General features: G+C 34.9%; 1 protein-coding gene across 4 annotated transcripts in view; it reads left to right on the top strand.

Moving 5' to 3' along the window:
- SEC6 overlaps positions 1–13,874 on the top strand; it is a 37,904-nt gene extending 24,030 nt beyond the window's left edge. For 3 of the 4 annotated variants that reach the window (XM_068623594.1, XM_090296197.1, XM_068623595.1), the window contains 12 exons: positions 2,292–2,432; positions 2,540–2,719; positions 2,966–3,049; positions 3,147–3,233; positions 8,933–8,977; positions 10,572–10,650; positions 11,315–11,384; positions 12,295–12,382; positions 12,497–12,586; positions 12,711–12,827; positions 13,022–13,084; positions 13,505–13,874. In XM_068623594.1, coding sequence (XP_068479695.1) covers positions 2,292–2,432; positions 2,540–2,719; positions 2,966–3,049; positions 3,147–3,233; positions 8,933–8,977; positions 10,572–10,650; positions 11,315–11,384; positions 12,295–12,382; positions 12,497–12,586; positions 12,711–12,827; positions 13,022–13,084; positions 13,505–13,636 — 1,176 coding nt within the window. In that variant the 3' untranslated portion in view covers positions 13,637–13,874. The remainder of the gene's footprint in view (positions 1–2,291; positions 2,433–2,539; positions 2,720–2,965; positions 3,050–3,146; positions 3,234–8,932; positions 8,978–10,571; positions 10,651–11,314; positions 11,385–12,294; positions 12,383–12,496; positions 12,587–12,710; positions 12,828–13,021; positions 13,085–13,504) is intronic. The other variant, XR_016516168.1, reaches the window with a different exon arrangement.
- The last annotated feature ends 1,304 nt before the right edge of the window (positions 13,875–15,178 follow it).

Genomic DNA, 15,178 nt, shown 5'->3' with positions numbered 1-15,178 from the left:
AAAAGAGTGAGATCTATTTCTACAATTTGGTAACACTAACACTTGAACCACACCATTTAGGTAATGTGTAGGACATACGATAGGAGTGTATGACTCATGGCAAGTTCATTTAGATATTGGGTAAATGGCCCGAATTCACCTACCAATCTGTTTGATGACTTTTAATTTGCCTATTAAATTGCACTGCAACTAAAGATTTGAATTGTTTGAACATAGTGCGTGTTTTAAATTTCTATTTGATAAAGTAAATCCAACTCTAATGGCTAAAGTCATCTACAAAGGTGATATGCTGGTAGTATCCACAGAAGAAGGCACATGTGCAAGCCTGGAGAAGTAACTAGAAAATAATTCAAGTGGAGCAAAATAAATTGTTGTATAAGGAGAAGAGGGGAGTCAGTGAGATTTTCTCATACAACATGCAACACAAAATTCCTACAAGGTTTTATTCGTTACTGAAACATTACATGAGACAATAGAATTTGGATGACCTAGGTATTTATTCAAAAGAAAAGTTCATTGGAATTTGTGTTATTTACATTAGTAGCATGTATTTTAGACACAGAAGAGCCATGAACAAAAGTGGGAGAAAATTTGGAGAAGGGCTGAGTAAGATGAGGAAAAGCGTAGAGACCATCTTGACCCATAACACCTTGAAGGTGAACTGATTATCAACTTGAGGTTTAATGAGACATTAAATGGGGAGTAGGCAAACCTCGACCATGCCCTAGGCATTCATGTTCATTGCCAGTTTTAGGAACTTTATTAACCATGTTTTGATGATTCACAGTAATGTAATGAGTGGCTCCCAAGTCCACATACTAGTTCTTAGACAGCTTAGGAGGTACTCAATTGGCTAAATAAGCCTGAAGATAACTTTGTATCGGTTCCTGTGGTATGGTGTATTGAACATTTTGAAGAGCAACATCACGTAGGCAACAAATTGAGAAGAGGTTCTTAATAGAAATTCTGATATTGATCCACACATTCTAATAATTCTGGAATGTACGCAGGATTAAAACGATGATAACACATACTCGTCACCAACCTGATAATAAACTTTTTGATTTGTTGTCATGCCCTCCTCTTTACCAGAGAAGCCACAATGACAACCGTGAAAATTATAAGAGCGTCGTCCTCCACTGTTGGTAACATATGGTTGGAAAGATTGATTAGAGGTGTTGTTCTATGTAAATTGAAGGTGTTTCTGGAGTTGAAGGTGTCTAAGTGAGATTCAGAGTCAATGTGATATTTATTGCTTTCCTTGTTTTTCTCAAGGCACTTGAGCTAACTGTATCGACTCAATCTCTTAAAAGTTGAACATATCTGATTTACTATTGATCAGAGTGACCAGAGATTCATATTCATAGGACAGCCCTCAAGAATTTTATCAAGCTGTTCTTGAGAAGAAATTGATTCACCAATTAAAAGTGTCAAATCAACAATAGCTTTTATTCACATAAAAGAATTGAGCAATAGGGTTATCGCCTTGTATTGTGATGTACGAGTTTTAGCTTTAGTCTTTCCTGAAAATGATTATGTATTTCCTCACATAGTTGCCATGAGTGGACACAACCAAATGACCTGAAAAAAGAACAGCTCCAGAGAGTGGAGTTTGAAGCCAACACAAAAACTGTTGGTCCTTGATGTTCCCAAAGAAGTGCTGGATTTTCAACATTCACATCAGAATCTGCTTGATAAAGGAATTGTGGAGGGATCTGAGGACTAACAACAAATTGGTGAAGGCAACATGCATTGAGAACAGGTTCAACCTATTGTCTCCATACAAGAAGATTGTTAGTCATGTTTCTCTGTAATATGATAGGCATAACTGATTGGAGTACTGTCTGGAATTTGCCCGAGAAAGCTGATCTGGTGGTACAGCACAAGTGGATCTGGATTCAGAGGTTGAGTGAGAAAAGGATCAGTAGCCATGATAGGGCTTTGAAAGTTCAGATTACCTTAAATAAGTCAGAGAAACTGTGAAAAAGGAAAGTGAAATTTTGTTAAATTGTAAAATGAATTGATTACACACAGAGAGCATTGAGCTCAGTTATTTATATAGAGAAATAGCTTGGGCTACGAGGTAGACCTAACCCCAATCAATTCCAGCTGTCATAATAGAATGACAACTGGATAATCCAATTAATTCCAACTAGCATAACAGACTGATTGTTGGTTAACTAACACTGACTATGTGCTGACTCAGCAATATACATATATAAGTATACTCTATTGCTCTGAATGTTTTATGGGAAAAAAATACATATGCTTACATTTTTTTTACGAAACAGGTAACTGGTTGGGTGGTTGAATATCAAGATAATCTGATTGGGCTTGGAGTTGATGAGTCTCTAGCCCAAGTGTGTTCTGAGAGTGGTTCAATGGATCCTCTAATGAACTCCTATGTTGAGAGAATGCAAGCTACAACTAGGGTAATCCTAACTATCTTGCTTATTTTTTAGCTTTAGTAATCTAAGATGTTTCTTGGGTAATTTCTTTATCATACAAAAGGACTAAGCTTTATTCTTAATATTTTCAGAAATGGTACTTGAATATTTTAGAGGCAGATAGAACTCAGCCCCCAAAGAAAACTGAAGATGGGAAGTTATATACTCCTGCTGCTGTTGATCTCTTCAGGATACTTGGTGAGCAAGTGCAAATTGTTCGGGATAATAGCACTGATCTCATGTTATACAGAATTGCCCTGGCAACCATTCAGGTAATATCAGATAAGATATGGATGTAGCGTAACTGATGCTTATTATACATTTATCTGTTTGAAAACTAAACTCTAGGTAAATAAAGGAAAACTGGAGGAAACTTAGTATTTGAGACTTGAGTGCAACATATCATCATTGGGAGGATATCACCAGAAATCTATGAACTTGTCCTCAAAGATATTATGTAGTGCTTACTGCTTATATTAGTAGCTTTGTATCCTAGGTTATACTATGTGTTTTTACAGGTAATGATTGATTTTCAAGCAGCTGAAAAGAAGAGACTTGAAGAGCCAGCTTCTGAAATTGGTCTGGAACCTTTATGCGCTATGGTTAGTGTAATTTTTTTTGCAAGTGTTGGCTTATTGTTTCAGCGTAGGATTTTTTATTTATTTTATAAAATGACATTCAATACAACATTTTATTTAGATTAACAACAATTTGCGTTGCTATGACCTTGCAATGGAGCTAAGTAATAGCACCATAGAAGCCCTTCCACAGATTTATGCTGAACAGGTTTGAACTTCTGGGATTTTGTTGTTTTTCCTAATTTCATTAACTTGCAACTGTTGGTTATTGACATAGTCTTTGGGAACTAAAGTTCTTTAAATTTTGTCGGGAAAGATCATGTATATTCTTTCTTTGATGCATGTTGTGAATGAGGAGGTTTTCTTTCTTATCAATTTGTCATTCTCAAAAAAGAACATAACAACACTGCACTGAATTATTAACAAAATTGTAACAGAAATATGACGTATTTCTCAAGAATCGGCTCTCAAGTTCAGGATTCTATGTTTTGAGTCCTTGCTGCATTGGATGACTTGGATAGTTGGTAGTGACTCACCAATGTGCATAGCCTCCCTCTCGCAGCCAAATCATCGTTATCCGATTTTTTTTTAAACCATTTAAATAATTGATATAGAACAAAATAGTGTAAGGAAGATATTATTCTTGATGAGTCCAAGTTCTTCCAAATGGAAAACCCAGATCCTAGGTTCCTAAGACAAAACGATTTTTCTTCCAAAACCACCACAAAAATGGCTAGCTGTTCCCCATCATATCCTATTCTCCTATTAGCATACCACCGGCTAAGCTTGTATAACTATCTCCATAGTTGTTTCTGTTTCTTGTGTGTTAAGCTTGCATAACTAGTTTTCCCCTTAGTTAGCCCACCTGCTGATCCATGTCTTGCACAACTTCATCATTCACATCATCTACTCGGTTACTATTTCAGAATTATTACTTTAATAATTGCCTTATAAGAAACTTCCTATAATACCTCCTAGTACAGTAGCATCTTTGTTTTTAAAGGAAACTGTGCCTTCCTGATCAACATTTAACTTTGGTTCCATAATTCAACCTTTTCTAATATTTCTTCTTTTGATTCTCCTTCATCCTCCTCCAACATAAGCACTCTTAACTTCCTTTCAATACGCCCATGGAATGCCCAAAATTGTTGGCCACATTGAAAACAGTGGAAAGAAATAGATGAAATATATTTCTGAGATATCTTACAAATGTGATTACAATCTCTATTTATAGACTGTTTTACAACCTAATTAAAGAAAGAAATAATAGGCAATGAAAGCCAAAAATAATGAGTGTTTAAAGTTGTACAAATCAAATAAAATCAAATCACTAACAAATCTGTCCTAATAAATATAAAATAGAATCTGCACTTAATTATAACATAATTCTCCTGATTATGCAACACTCCCCCTCAAGTTGGTGAATGTATATCTATCATTCCCAACTTGCAAGTAAGATCTTCGAATTGTTTTGTGGGAAGTCCCTTAGTAAACATATCTGCCAATTGGAGTCTTGAAGGGATGTACTCAGTGGCTATAAGACCATCATCCAACTTCTCTTTAATAAAGTGTCGGTCTATCTCTACGTGCTTTGTTCGATCATGTTGAACCGGATTGTGTGCAATACTGATAGCGGACTTATTATCACATGCCAAACCCATAGGAGCTTCATATTTTATTTTTAGGTCATCAAGTATGATCTTCATCCATAATAGTTCACACACCCCTTGAGCCATGGCTCTAAATTCTGCCTCTGCACTTGATCTTGCAACTACATTTTGCTTCTTGCTCCTCCATGTCACCAGATTTCCACCCAAGAACATGCAGTAGCCTGTGGTGGATCTCCTATCAACAATCGATCCTACATAGTCAGCATCAGTATATAATTTCATGGATAAGTTTTCCCCCTTTTTGAATAGCAATCCTTTTCCTGGAGAGGCTTTTAAGTACTGAATAATTTTATCTACTGCCTGCAAGTGTCTTTCTCTTGGATCATGCATAAATTGACTAACCACACTAACTGCATAGGCTATATCTGGCCTAGTGTGTGAAAGATAAATGAGTTTTCCCACAAGTCTTTGATATTGTGTCTTCTCCACTTTTGGGTTTTCCTCATCATTCCCAATCCTATGATTTTGCTCTATTGGCACTCCAGTGGGCTTACAACCCAACTTACCAATCTCTTTGAGAAGATCAAGGATGTATTTCCTTTGAGGAATAAAGATGCCCTGTCTCGAGTAAGCAACCTCTATCCCAAGGAAGTACTTCAGCTTCCCAAGATCCTTCATTTCAAATTGAGCCGCTAGTCTCTCCCTCAAATTTTGTTTTTCAATCATCACCTGTAATAATCATATCATCTACATAGACCAAAAGTAGAGTGAGTTTACCATTCTGAGAATGTTTTATAAATAGAGTATGGTCACCTTGGCTTTGTCGGTACCCCAGAGATACCATAGCTTGAGTAAACCTTCCAAACCAAGCACGAGGTGATTGTTTAAGACCATATAGGGCCTTCTTAAGTCTGCACGCCTTATTCCCTTCATTAACAATACCATAACCAGGTGGAATCTCCATGTATACTTCTTCCTCCAAGCTTCCATGCAAGAAGGCATTTTTAACATCAAATTGATGCATTGCCCAACCAAAGTGTGCTGCCAGGGAGAGAATAATCCTGACGGTATTCATTTTTGCCACTGGAGCAAAAGTCTCCTCATAATCGATCCCATAGGTTTGAGTGTACCCTTTTGCAACCAACCTTGCTTTATACCGATCCAGTGTGCCATCAGACTTATACTTAACTGTGTATATCCACCTACAACCCACTGCTTTCTTATCTTTTGGTCTCTCTACAATCTCCCAAGTCTCATTCCTTTCTAACGCGCTCATTTCTTCATTCATGGCTCGAATCCAGTTCTCATCTTTTAAGGCTTCTTGTACCGATGTAGGGATTTTGATAGAATCAATAGCTGAAAGAAAACTCTGATGCTGCATAGAAAGTTTTTCTGTAGACACAAATTGGGATATAGGATATTTGGCACAAGATCTTTTTTCTTTTCTCAAGGCAATAGGTAAATCATTTAGGTTAGGTTCAAAACCATTATTTAAGGTGTCCTCAAGAGTCTCACTGGTATGAGTTCTTACCTCCGGTTCAGACAATTGTAGTTGCTGTTCGACCAGGACGGGTTCTTGTTGCCTTCGCTGATATTGTTTTCCAAAATATTTGTCTTCATTATTCTTCTCTGGTAATGATGTTGGTGCAGGGTCTTTGTCATCCTCCCTAAGAACGAAATCTTGCAACAAAGGAAAAGGTGGCAACTCAAGGTCCTCAACTTCTTGAATACTCTCCCCCTGAAGCTGAGAACTAGGAAAGAAAGACTCTGTTTCATGGAAGGTGACATCTTTGGAAATATAAACTTTACGACTTTGAGGATGATAACATTTGTACCCCTTTTTGTTGGGGGCATAACCGATGAAGACACATTTGATGGCGCGAGGATCTAACTTACCCCGATAAGGACTATGAACATGGACAAAAGCAGGACAACCAAAGACACGATTCTGAAGACTATTCAACATGGGAATAGAAGGATACAATGTGGTCATAACCTGAATAGGAGTAACACCCTCTAGAACCCGAGAGGGTAATCTATTAATCAAATAAGCGGCAGTCAGGACTGCTTCCCCCCAGTAAGATCTAGGAACAGATGTTTGGAAAAGTAAAGCTCGAGTAACCTCAAGGAGATGACGATTTTTCCTTTCAGCAACCCCATTTTGTTGAGGAGTGTCCACACAGGTTAATTCATGAACAACTCCATTTTCCTCAAGGAACTTGGAAAGGTTTTGGTTCACATATTCTCTTCCATTATCAGAACGCAATCTCTTAATTGGACTTTCAAATTGTGTTTGAATCATTCTGTAAAACTTTACAAACAAGTGAAAAACTTCAGACTTATCTTTCATGAGGAATATCCAAGTAACCCGAGTACAATCATCAATAAATGAAACAAACCATTTTGCACCCCAGATATTAGGAATAGGTGAAGGTCCCCATACATCTGAATGAATAAGATCAAAAGGTTTAGAACTTTTATTACCATTGGGAGGAAAAGTTGTCCTATGGTGTTTAGCAAACTGACAAACATCACAATGAAATGACTCAGCAGACACTTTTGTAAATAAAACAGGAAATAAGGACTTTAGGGTACTAAATGGAGGATGACCAAGACGTCTGTGTTGAAGCCATATCTGAGAGGATGACCAAGATTCACGACCTTGCTGAAGATTAGAAGTGTGTGCCTGTAGTCTAGCACCCTTTTTACTTTCTTCATGCTGTAAATAATATAACCCGCCCTGCTCTTTAGCAATTCCAATAGTCTTCCCTGTGGCAAGATCCTGAAAAACACAATGGGAAGGGAAAAATACCACTGCACAATTTAAATCTTGGGTAATCTTTTGAATAGACAAGAGGTTATTGGATAGTTTGGGAACATGAAACACATTTTTTAAAGGAAATGAAGGTTGAAGGTGAATGTTACCACGACCATTAATGGGGGTAGTGGAACCATTAGCAACAGTAATATATGGCTTACTGGATAAAGTAGTGTAGGATGAAAAAGAAGAGGAATGAGGTGTCATATGATCAGTAGCACCAGAGTCTATAATCCAGATATTTTCAGTACTAGAAGCATTAAAGGATAAAAAACTAGAACTCTTACCACTCATAGTAAAGGAATAATAGCTAGATGGCTTACTAAGGGAGTCCATGAGAGTTCAAAACCAACTGAGTTTTTCAGATTGGCAAAATTTGATCCTGTTCACACACAAAAAAAAGAAATCCGCCGGAAAAATTTTCCGGTGGCGGTTTCCGGCGAGCAGTGGCAGTTTCCGGCAAGCGACGGCAGTGGTGGTCAGTGGTGGTGGTCGGGGGTGGTCAATGGCGGTGGCAGTAACGGTCAATGGTGCAAGGTGGTGGTGGTGGTGGTGAATGAAGAAAGGATAAGGAAAATAGAAAGTTGCAGCAATGAAGGCTGTCCAAAAAAAAAATTGCAGCAATGAAGGCTGTCAAGGAAAATGATTACAGCAATGAAGGCTATCAAGGAAAATGATTACAGCAATGAAGGCTAAAAAAAAATTGCGGAAGCAGAGTCTCCTAGATCAGGAGCTCTGATACCAAGTGGAAAGAAATAGATGAAATATATTTCTGAGATATCTTACAAATGTGATTACAGTCTCTATTTATAGACTGTTTTACAACCTAATTAAAGAAAGAAATAATAGGCAATGAAAGCCAGAAATAATGAGTGTTTAAAGCTGTACAAATCAAATAAAATCAAATCACTAACAAATCTGTCCTAATAAATATAAAATAGAATCTGCACTTAATTATAACATAATTCTCCTGATTATGCAACAAAAACAATAACCTTCGTCCGTCCTCCTTCTCTACTCTTGTTATACAAATGGCGATTGCCTTGTTTTGGAGACTGGAGACCCACCACTTGGTTTGTATTTATTTTATTTTCTTTATTTTTTCAATAAATTTGAGGTATTGTGCAAATGATTGATATAGTTAGGAGTGTCAACCTAGTTGGGGTTGCAATCTTTGTAGTGATGTTTTTGCATACCTAGTTTAGTTAATTACCTGTAGTAGAACTGGTACTGGTTAGCCCAACTAACTTAGCTGTTTAAGAATTCTAGATTGATGTTGTTTGCTTGTCTTCCTCTTGGGTATCACAAAGATGAAAATTCCCAAAGATGAAAATTCCCTTAACCCATCAGTTTCCTGTTCTGTTCCAAAAATTTTGGGTTGTTTCAAAATTGTCTAAAACTCACCTGATTGTCGTACTTATGATTAATTACCCAATCATTTTCTTGACTTTATGTATTTGTGTTTCTGTTTCACTACAGGTTAATTTTGAAGATACCTGTAAGGGTTTTCTTGACGTAGCTAAGGTATGGAAGAGTGTACAATTTTTTTATTCTAATACTTCTCTCGTGTGTGTGTGAGTGTTGTTTTTGTAAAGAAATTATTCAGTGAAATATTGATGCATTTAATTGACATTCATCTTCTTTGACTTCTACAAGCATTTATTCTTCATGGAATTTTCTGAAATTTTCTCTATAGCATATATTTATATGTATCAGTTTTTTTGACACTTATTATTTTAATAATATCAGATATTTCAATGTGATACAAATCATGAGATCGCATGATTGTGGATTAGAAACCAGTTGTGCCTCATTTTTGTGAAATTCAAAATGATATAAACCAAGGTTTTAAATTGGTTGTAGTTTTGTCATTATTCTTGTAGTTGAGGATTCTTAATCACATACAGAATTGATCATCGGTTTATTGTAGATCACATCCATTTGCGCATATATTAAAAATTATGATTTGATAAATCATTGCATTATGATGAAGAGATGAAATTACTAGAAGTTTGGAGGATAAAGAATCTTCCCTAACAGTTGATATTGGAGCAAAAACAAAGGACAGCGATATGAAAAAAAATTCAATTGAGAAAAAAATCATTCCCTTGTATGTATGTTTGGGAGATTCCATTAATCTACAATGACCATGCTTACAAAAACAAAAATAGAAGCCACATGACAAATTTTAGTTGCAGAATTTTAAGTTTATCCAAGTGCATGACAAATTTGTGTAGTTGTTTAGAAATGATCAAGAGTTGTGTATGACAGATATGGATAATTCTATATATATGCCATAATCTTTTCATCAAGTATTTTGTTTAAATCTTTTTATCTTGTAATTACAGTTTGTAAATATCTGTATGCTAAGTTTGTGAAAAATGCCGTGGACCAATGATCTGTAGTGCATTTGGGTACTGGTTATTTATTTGGTTATTATTTTGATTATTATTATAAAACCATAGGGAAGATAGAAACATTAAGTTGAAATTATGTGTTTCTGAGACAGCACAAGTGTTTAATTTATATTAGGAAAAAAGAATTAATACACTAAATAGAGGAGATTTGTTATCCTCTAACAACAAAGATATGATACAGTAATTAATAAAAAAAGTTCCTGATAAAATGTACGTAGATATTCCTGATTATATATGATCTACTCCTTATTTCTATAATTATAATAGTTATTATCTGATAAAATGGGAAATTAATTAAGATAAAGGATTACAAAGAGCAACAATAATGATTTTTCCTAAACATAAGAGAAAAACAGGAAAAACCAACTAACATAGAGGAAAATGAATGTGACAAAGGTTCGTAATAAAAGGGGGCAACTCAGTGCATGAGTCTCTGAACTAGTGGGGTTTCATTAGAGTAAATGTACACAACCTTATGCCTCCAAGAGGAGAGCTTGCTTTTAGGATTTGAAGCCGTGAAGTGAAAAATCAGACATTTTATTTCTAAATTTTACATATCACTTTTCATTTTTCTGCTAGTTTACACTACATACTTTCATATTAAAATCAGACACAAGTTCACTGCAATTGCAATTTTTATGAATATGTTTTGCTTGGAAGAAATTTGACTTCCGATACATTGAATTTCTTCTTGGTGATAGGAAGCTGTGCATCAAACTGTCAGTGTGATATTTGAAGATCCTGGTGTCCAGGAGTTACTGGTGAAGCTATACCAGAAAGGTAAAATAATTTTTACAATTAACTAGCTGGGTCTTTCTGGTTTATGCTTATAGCTTTTACCAGGGATTTTTTCTCTTTTAGCAGTATTCCTGTTTTTGGAATTGTATACTCTCCTACAATAAATTCATATAGTTAAATAGGAAATGCACATTGTCTTTAACTTCAAGATATAATAAGTTGCAAATTATTGTTAAGTGTTTAAAGCTTGTGATAATACCAGTTTAAAATTCTTTTACTTGATACTTGCTGCTAATTAGTTGCATATTTGGATTTATGTACTATTATTGTTGGAGATCACTGCATATCAATCAGAATCTATTGGAGATCAGCACGTATCAATCAGAATCATCCAATTCTGATTTGTATAGCCTATAATAGGATTTAATGTGGATAAGATCAATTTTATTTCCTTACAGGGAGAATTATTTCCCTGATTTTCAGGGATAGATTAGTGTACAGGTTTATTCCCTTATATTCTATTTCTACCTCTTCTGTATTTTTCCCAAATCAGAAAATATACATCACATTTTCTGCAATTATCAATCATCCTTTACAATATCCTCATTGTTAAATTTACTATGTTTTCTTTTATATATCATCAATTGAATGCTTTAGCACCTTGTTTAGTGCAATACTTTAGTGTTCATTTCTTTGCATTTATCAGAATGGAGTGAGGGGCAGGTTACTGAGTACTTGGTTGCAACATTTGGTGATTATTTTGGCGATGTAAAAATGTGAGTATATTGTCTTGTCTATAATTTTACCTTGTTTAATTTTCCGTATCTGCCATGGCACTGTCTCTGGTATCTGTGTAGAAACAGTAATATTTTCAGTAAGGATCCACATGCGGTTTTTATAGACTGCTAAACTTCTAAGGTTTAGCAGGGTTGTCTAACACGTTGATCCTTTATTGTACATGGGAGATAGAAATGTAAAAATATTATAGTAGCATGAGATGGAAAATCCTCACCACGACACGTGTGCACCCAAGTGAGGGTGTATTTATTTTCAGAGTAATAGACACAAGCACCAAGTGTTGACCATTTGATTTATATGAATGATTTGGATTAGAACAAAGTGATGTGCATTTTTTAAGTTCTCATGTAATCTTTAAGTAAGTTTAATCTTGATTATCCAAATACAGTTGCGGGTCAAGCTTTTCTATTCTCACTTACAATAAAAGGTCTTCTTGTTTTAGACTAGGGTGCTGCACGCTCTTTCATGTGTTTGTTAACACAATAAAAATGAAAGTAAAATTCACATTTAAATATATTCCATAGTGTAGACAAGCCTTATGCCAAAACAAAGACTTCTGAATAGAAGAGCCAAAGACAAGTCTTATACTAAATTCTCCCATCTGATGGAATTTAGTTTCCTTTTTTGGGATTATTTTTGGTGGCAATACTTGTTTTTATTATTCTCTCGTTTTAACTGTTTACTCTTTTTTATTGTCACATCTTATTCCAATGTTCTTAAATTATTCATACCAGATTAGCTATAAATTTTCAGTGTATAAGATCTGAAGTTGGTTTATAAAGTTGCTAGTGCGACTGTCTTCTATTGCATATTTTTGAACTTTGAACTTTGATTGTTAAATATTTCATTTATGAGTAAAACTAAGTTTCAACTACCCATATATTCAAGGTATATTGAAGAACGGTCTTTTAGGAGATTTGTTGAAGCCTGCCTGGAAGAAACAGTGATTGTTTATGTTGATCATCTTTTAACACAGGTTCTGTTGTCAATAAAACAATTGTTGATTTTTTATGTACTAAAATTGTGCAGATTTTCTTTAACAGCTATGTATTTATTTGACTTGATTGTCTCATTTATATTTTAATTGCAGAAAAATTACATTAAGGAAGAAACTATTGAACGGATGAGGCTAGATGAGGAGGTTATCATGGATTTCTTTAGGGAACATATCAGTGTTTCTGTGAGTTCCTTTTACAACTTTTGTTACTGTTGCTCTCTAACGTGGAGATTGTGCCAGTTCCATATATGTTTATCTTGACACCCAGTCCAAGTTTCTTACTCTAATTTCCTTCATGGTGGATTAGAAAGTTGAAAATAGAGTGAGTGTACTTAGCGACTTGAGGGAACTTGCTTCAGCAGAGAGCCTGGATACCTTCACACTCATCTATACAAATATACTTGAACATCAACCTGACTGCCCGGTAAAATCATGATGCCTAATCTAATTTCAATATTTGCATTTGCAAATGGAAGTATCAGTTCTTCAAGTTATTACATAATTTATCTTTTGCTTAGAAAATTAACTTCTAAAAGCTTTATATGATTCGAATTTCAAAACTAATGAAGAATTCTACCGAGTTATCCTGGTGGATAATATATTTTTTTACTGTTTCAGCCTGAAGTTGTTGAGAAACTTGTTAATCTACGAGAAGGCATTCCTCGGAAGGATGCCAAAGAGGTAAATAAAACTTTATGTTTGTTTTGTTTTAATTTTAACTCAAGAAATATGTTCGAAGATAAGTACATAGGTGGAGCATTTATTTGGTTTTGTTTGTTCTTTTGTAATCAAGTTGACGGCTGGAGTTCGTATGTTCTGATTTTAATGCATGAATATTTCTTCTTTGAAGATATTCCCCAACCTATAAATTATCAATTTAACATGGTCTGAACTTTAAATTCTAGTGGATCTATGTGTGGTAAAATCTAGCCACAACTTAGTGGACTCAATTTATATGAGAATCTTTATGGGGAATCAGTTAGTTCCAACTTCTAAGAGTCCAAAACAGATTAATCGAAGTTTCATAAAGTAAAATGATCTCATGAAGGGTGGAGAAATGATTGATTTTGTAAATTGACATATGTTACTTTTGTTGAAAAGGTGATTCAAGACTGCAAAGAGATATATGAAAATTCACTTGTTGACGGAAGACCTCCAAAGGTTGGTTTCGTTTTCCGGCGAGTGAAGTGCTTAACAGCATCCAAGGGAGGACTATGGCGTAAGCTCACTTGAAGTACGATTCCATTGAGTTATTCATAGAGCTGTTTTGTCTGTTAAATTATTTGTTCCTTGTTCATAAATCCCAAATTTTATGCTGTCAATAGACAAGTTTTGTAAAATTCATTATTTGTAGTTACTTCATGATACCCACCCTTGCAATCTTGTTTGCCCATGCAAACTACGTTAGGGTTTGAATGTGATCCTGGAATATTTTACTTATTTTTTATAAACTGTAACATTTTAGTTGTCTTGTGGTTTAGTTTTATTTTTTCATTTCTGAAGTTATAAAATTTAGATTAAAAATGAGAAATCAAATTATGATTATTGCATGATAATGTGTTATTGCAATGAAATGCCTTTACAACAACCCCGATGGGATTTTCTTTTGCACTCACCTACTTTCGTTTTGCACCTCTTTTTGTATCCACATACTTTTTAGTACCTCTATATAAATATGGAAATCCCCATTATGATTGTGCAATTTGGAAGTATTTTTTGGAATAAAATTTTTGAATTGTATAACTAAAAAAGTATTTTTTTCATGAAGAAATGTTTTAGATTATACAATCAAAAAGTTATTTTTGTATGGAAAAAAAACTTTTGGATTGTGTAATTAGGAAGTTATTTTTTACAATATAAAAGTTATTTTTATAAAAAAGTTTCCACACATTTTGTAAAGCATGAATGTCTTCGACACAAATTGATTTTTTTTTTTTATATTTTACATAAAAAAACCTTGTGGATTGTGGAATTTGGAAGCGTTCTCGAACAGGGTTGGAACTAAGAACGATTCAAGTTGTTCCTCTACCTTCTCATTCGGTTGGTCATTAATTCTATTCCTCTCCAATCAAGTTTTTTTCTCTCTTCCTCTAAATTTGCCTCTCGGTCTCTGCAAAATTCAGACTTGGATGGTACCTGCAAAAAGGCATTCCGATGCTAAAGTTAGAATTGAGTATTCGACACTTGGTACTCTAAGCATTATATAATGATGTACCTAGTTCTTGGATTTTGTACCTTTTTATATAGTTATTATGGACATTTTCTTATTGGATCAGATTATAGAGTTGGATCATGTTTAGAAGTGTATTACATGATGGCAAATTTCATGAAGGTCTTCTTGAATCATGTAAGAGATGGTGCGGAAGCTATGGATGTGTGTGTGCAAGATCCTCTTAAGAGTGATGTTGATCTTGAAGGTGCATGGTATGTATGAATATTGGGAGGTTCGGCTAGCCCAAGGAGAGGTGAAGGATGTGAAGTTTAGAGCCTAGAGTTCTAGGGAGAAGCAAAGCTTGGCACAAAATGGCAGCATAACTTTACTCACAATAAACTTGGAAATACAAGGTGTAGGCTTTCCTATTTATAAGCTAAATGGCCGTAGAAGCTAAGCTAATATCTAATGAAATGAAAGCCAAATGAAATGCAAATCACCTAGCACATGGCACATGTGCTCATGACCGGCCAAAACAAAAGAGATTCTAGAATGTTCACTCAATTATGCTTTCTACACTACTCTAATTACTAAGCACCCCTAATGGGCCTCCATGTAACATG

The sequence above is a fragment of the Phaseolus vulgaris genome, chromosome 10 (assembly GCF_051622355.1).
Source record: "Phaseolus vulgaris cultivar YP4 chromosome 10, ASM5162235v1, whole genome shotgun sequence".
Lineage (NCBI taxonomy): Eukaryota > Viridiplantae > Streptophyta > Magnoliopsida > Fabales > Fabaceae > Phaseolus > Phaseolus vulgaris.
Note: the sequence above shows the minus strand (reverse complement) of the source record. Positions and strands in the feature narration are given on the sequence as shown.